Source organism: Falco cherrug, chromosome 17 (genome assembly GCF_023634085.1).
Source record: "Falco cherrug isolate bFalChe1 chromosome 17, bFalChe1.pri, whole genome shotgun sequence".
Classification (NCBI taxonomy): domain Eukaryota; kingdom Metazoa; phylum Chordata; class Aves; order Falconiformes; family Falconidae; genus Falco; species Falco cherrug.
The window spans coordinates 7,753,456-7,757,124 of record NC_073713.1 but is presented as its reverse complement, the minus strand read 5'-3'; the positions used below and the strand labels follow the sequence as shown (position 1 = coordinate 7,757,124).

The window sequence follows — 3,669 nt, the reverse complement described above, 5'->3', positions numbered from 1 at the left end:
TAAGCAAAGTCACCTCAGGATCTAACCGAGCGCTTATTAGTTTGAGGATGATGCGCCTGTCACTCCTAATGACAGATCTTTAAAAAAGCAAAGGCCAATTATATAGATTCGGAGTCGGTAATGAGCCTAAGCCCGTTTGATCATTTCGGCTGCTGCTGGGCGAGTGAGAAGAGGATGAGATGCTGCGGGGATGCGCCAAGCGCGGGGCTCTGCTGCCTCTTCGTGGTGGGGACGGCAAATGAGGCTGCTGCCACCGCAGCCCCTCCACGCCCCCCGCTGCTCCCTGTCCCCCCGCACTGCGGGCGAGGGGCTGCCGGAGGATCACGGTGCAGGCAGGGATACCCCGTCGGGCATGCTGCAGGCAGGGGCACGGGGCCTGGGACTGGCTCTGGAGACAAAACCCGGGCGCCGAGGCTGGGAATATTTTGCTTTTCAGGGCATGGAGGTGAACTTGCAGTTTTCCACGGAAAACCTGAAAAAAAATAAACCCAACAAAATCACTGAAATAGAATGGGAATTTTTGCAGGCGTGGGCTGGCAGCCATCCCCCCTTCCGGCAGGAGAGGTGCTGGCAGTCCTCTGCCAGGGCATCTAATGGCCTTAAAACTTCCTTGCCATGTTGTATTACCAAACACGCCGATTTCAATCCGCTATTAAGAAGCCAAGAAGATTTCAATCCGCTGTTAAGAAGTGTCGGACGCACTAGTGCTGTTTGCAGAGCTGTCGGGCTGCGACTGCCAGCAACACCAACCCGCACCGTACCGGTTTAGTGCCACCAATTACTGTAAAGCCGGGGACGTGGAATGTAATCCCGGGGACTGCCATTAATTATGCCTGTTCCTGCAGGGGATCGTACGGCTCAGGGGCCGCTGGGGGCACTTCAATAGCAAGTTATTGCGGAAAAAGTAAAGCTCGGTGGAAGGGGCGGGCGAGGGAAAGCCCTGCTTGTGAGCAGGCGCGTGTCCAGCCGGAGCAGAGGACGCAGGGAGGAGGCTGAAAGTGAAAGTACAGCGGGGGCTGCGCCGCGGGCAGCAGCGCTGGCTCTCGGTAGGATGGCCGCTCCAGCAGTCTTCACCGACGCAGAGTTTTACCAGCAGAGTTTCGACTCTCGGGAGTATCTGAAAGAATTTTACAACCTGAGCGACAGCCAGGGACGGCCGAACACGTTTCTGATGCAAAACCTGAGGAGCCTGTGCAAGATGTTCTCCCTGGGTGAGCAGCCGCCTCGCCACGTCGCACGGCGCCATTTGCAGCTCTGCCTCGCGGCTGCGGCTGCTCTGCGCGTGCCAGCCCGGAGCCAGCCGCGCTCTATGTAAATACATGCATGCACGCCTTTTTTTAAATTACACATACATACGCACGCATGTATATCTATGCACGGTGGGTACGGCCAGTCGGAGTTGTTCTGCAGTTTCTGGAAACCCCGTTAAACCCAGCCTGGGCAAGGGTGGGCATGGTGTCAGCGCCTCTGCCCCCGAAGCGGGCATTGCTCCTGCCCACGGGCAGTGCTCTGGGCCCATGGCGCTCGGGATCGCCTTTCTGGTTAGGGGAAGCACAGCCTGGCAGGGCTCTGGGGTGTCTCTGTCCCGGGGCACAGTCTCCATCCTCACTGGTCTCTCCCCCCATTCTGCACCAGATGGGCTGAAGGGCAATACCCTGATAGATGTCGGCTGCGGCCCCACCATCTACCAGCTTCTGTCTGCTTGTGAGCACTTTCAGGAGATCATCGCCTTGGACTACACGGACCAGAACCGCCAGGAGCTGGAAAAGTGGCTGAAGAATGAACCAGGAGCCTTCGACTGGAGGCCAGTGGTGAAATACGTTTGTGAGCTGGAAGGGGACAGGTGAGACAGGCTTCCTACCGCTCTGCATGAAGCCGCAGGCGCAGATGCTAAATAACCACCTAATGAGCCTTCACCTATTTATTCCTATATTTCCTTGCTAGGGAGAAGTGGGCTGAGAAAGAGGAGAAACTGAGAAAGAAGGTGAAGCAGGTTCTGAAGTGCGATGTGACCAAAGCCAACCCCACAGACCCCGTGCCCCTGCCTCCTGCCGACTGCATCATCTCCACCCTCTGCTTGGAGGCTGCCTGCAAGGACCTGGCCACTTTCCGCAGTGCTGTGAGAAACATTGGTGCCCTCGTGAAGCCAGGCGGGCACCTGGTGATGGTGACTGTCCTCCGGGAAACCTACTACGCCTTCAACAAGCAGGTTTTCTCATGCCTCCACCTGGACAGAAACATGGTGGAGGAGGCTGTGGAGGGTGCTGGCTTTGATGTGAGGTTCTGTGAGGTCCAGTCGTACCTGCCCGACAATGTCTGCACAGACTGCGAAGCCACGTTGAGCCTCGTGGCACGCAGGCGTGCCTCAAATACCGAATAGGGTGTGGGTGCTGGGGAGGAAAACAGCAGCGTGTCTGGTTTCAAAAATGCCTGCCGATGTAACCCACAGCCTTTTACCCCTTTATCTGAAAGCAAATAAACTCAAAAGTGCTCTAACGGTGTCTGCAGGCTGGGATTTGTGTGACACGGGCAGCACCAGCACTCAAAGCCCGATCTGCACGCCAGCAACCAGGTTTGGGGTAACCCCACTGGCTCACCCCGGCCCACAGACAGTAATTGCGCCCAAGTTCCCTTCCCTGCCACCCTCCCCGGCTGGAGCAGAGCTTCCAAGAAGCTTCCCTCTTCCAACCGCAATGTGCTTTGTTAAGACCAAAATCCATTCTTGTGGGGAAAAGACTTTGGCTGCAAATGCAGAGAGATTGTCCGAACCCAGACTGGTTGCTGGGCAAATCCTGCATGACCTGTCTGAAAAGTTGGGGAAAAAACCCCAGGATGCTCTCAAGGGGAGCAGCACACCTTGCACCCAGACAACCCCAAGCACTCGCAGAGCCAAAAGTACCTGCTGATCTTTTTGGTAAACCTGTAAAAATCATTTGACAGAATGCTGCAGCCCCAGCAATATTCTCACAGGATATATACTGATGAGAGTCCTGTCACAAATCTTACTACTTTTGACAGAGGCATACAGTAAGAAAGAGACCACGCTGATGACACTGCCAGCCCCAGCTGTGCCTGGCGTGACCACCCCCGGAGCCACCGGCATGCCCTGTGCAAGCAGCACGGCTTTCTGGCACTGCTGCAAGTGCCAGCAATGGCCTCATTGCCCAGCTCCACGAAACGGAGCTGACAAGCAGAGGATATGCAGAGGCAGCTCAGGACCTGTGCCGCTCGCTAATTAACGCTGAATATAACACCACTGTTTCCATAAAGACCTCCGTGCCTGCTAGCGCGGTGCAGTAAAGGCAGAAATTCAGCAGCTGCTGACATGTTCTCTGGAAATAACATGCCCAGGTCTTGTAGTGCTGGCGTCTTTAATCGCTGTTTAACTGTTCGAATGTCGGCATCGTTGGGGATTTTTATGGTCTGTTTAAAAAGCACAGTGATTCCCTTATGGAGAAGTTTGTAGCTACAATTACCCTTCTGTTGCAACTGCCAGGAGTTGCTGAAAGCCTTTCCCAGCAAGGAGGCTGGGCCGTATTCTGCCTGTTGCTCTCCAACAGGAATCATGGTGGCACCTGAGGTGGCAGGTCAGGCTCATGCCGGGAATACGCTGACTCGGGTGACGAATGGCTCAGCTCTCCCCTTGCCCATGCAAGCTTTGGGAACGGC

General features: G+C 55.5%; 1 protein-coding gene across 1 annotated transcript; it reads left to right on the top strand.

The window, feature by feature from the left end:
• Positions 1-982: 982 nt before the first annotated feature.
• Positions 983-2,496, top strand: NNMT (nicotinamide N-methyltransferase). Its single transcript, XM_005437694.4, has 3 exons — positions 983-1,211; positions 1,636-1,843; positions 1,945-2,496. The coding sequence occupies exons 1-3, from the start codon at positions 1,052-1,054 to the stop codon at positions 2,378-2,380; spliced, it is 804 nt and encodes a 267-aa protein (XP_005437751.1). The 5' UTR covers positions 983-1,051; the 3' UTR covers positions 2,381-2,496.
• The last annotated feature ends 1,173 nt before the right edge of the window (positions 2,497-3,669 follow it).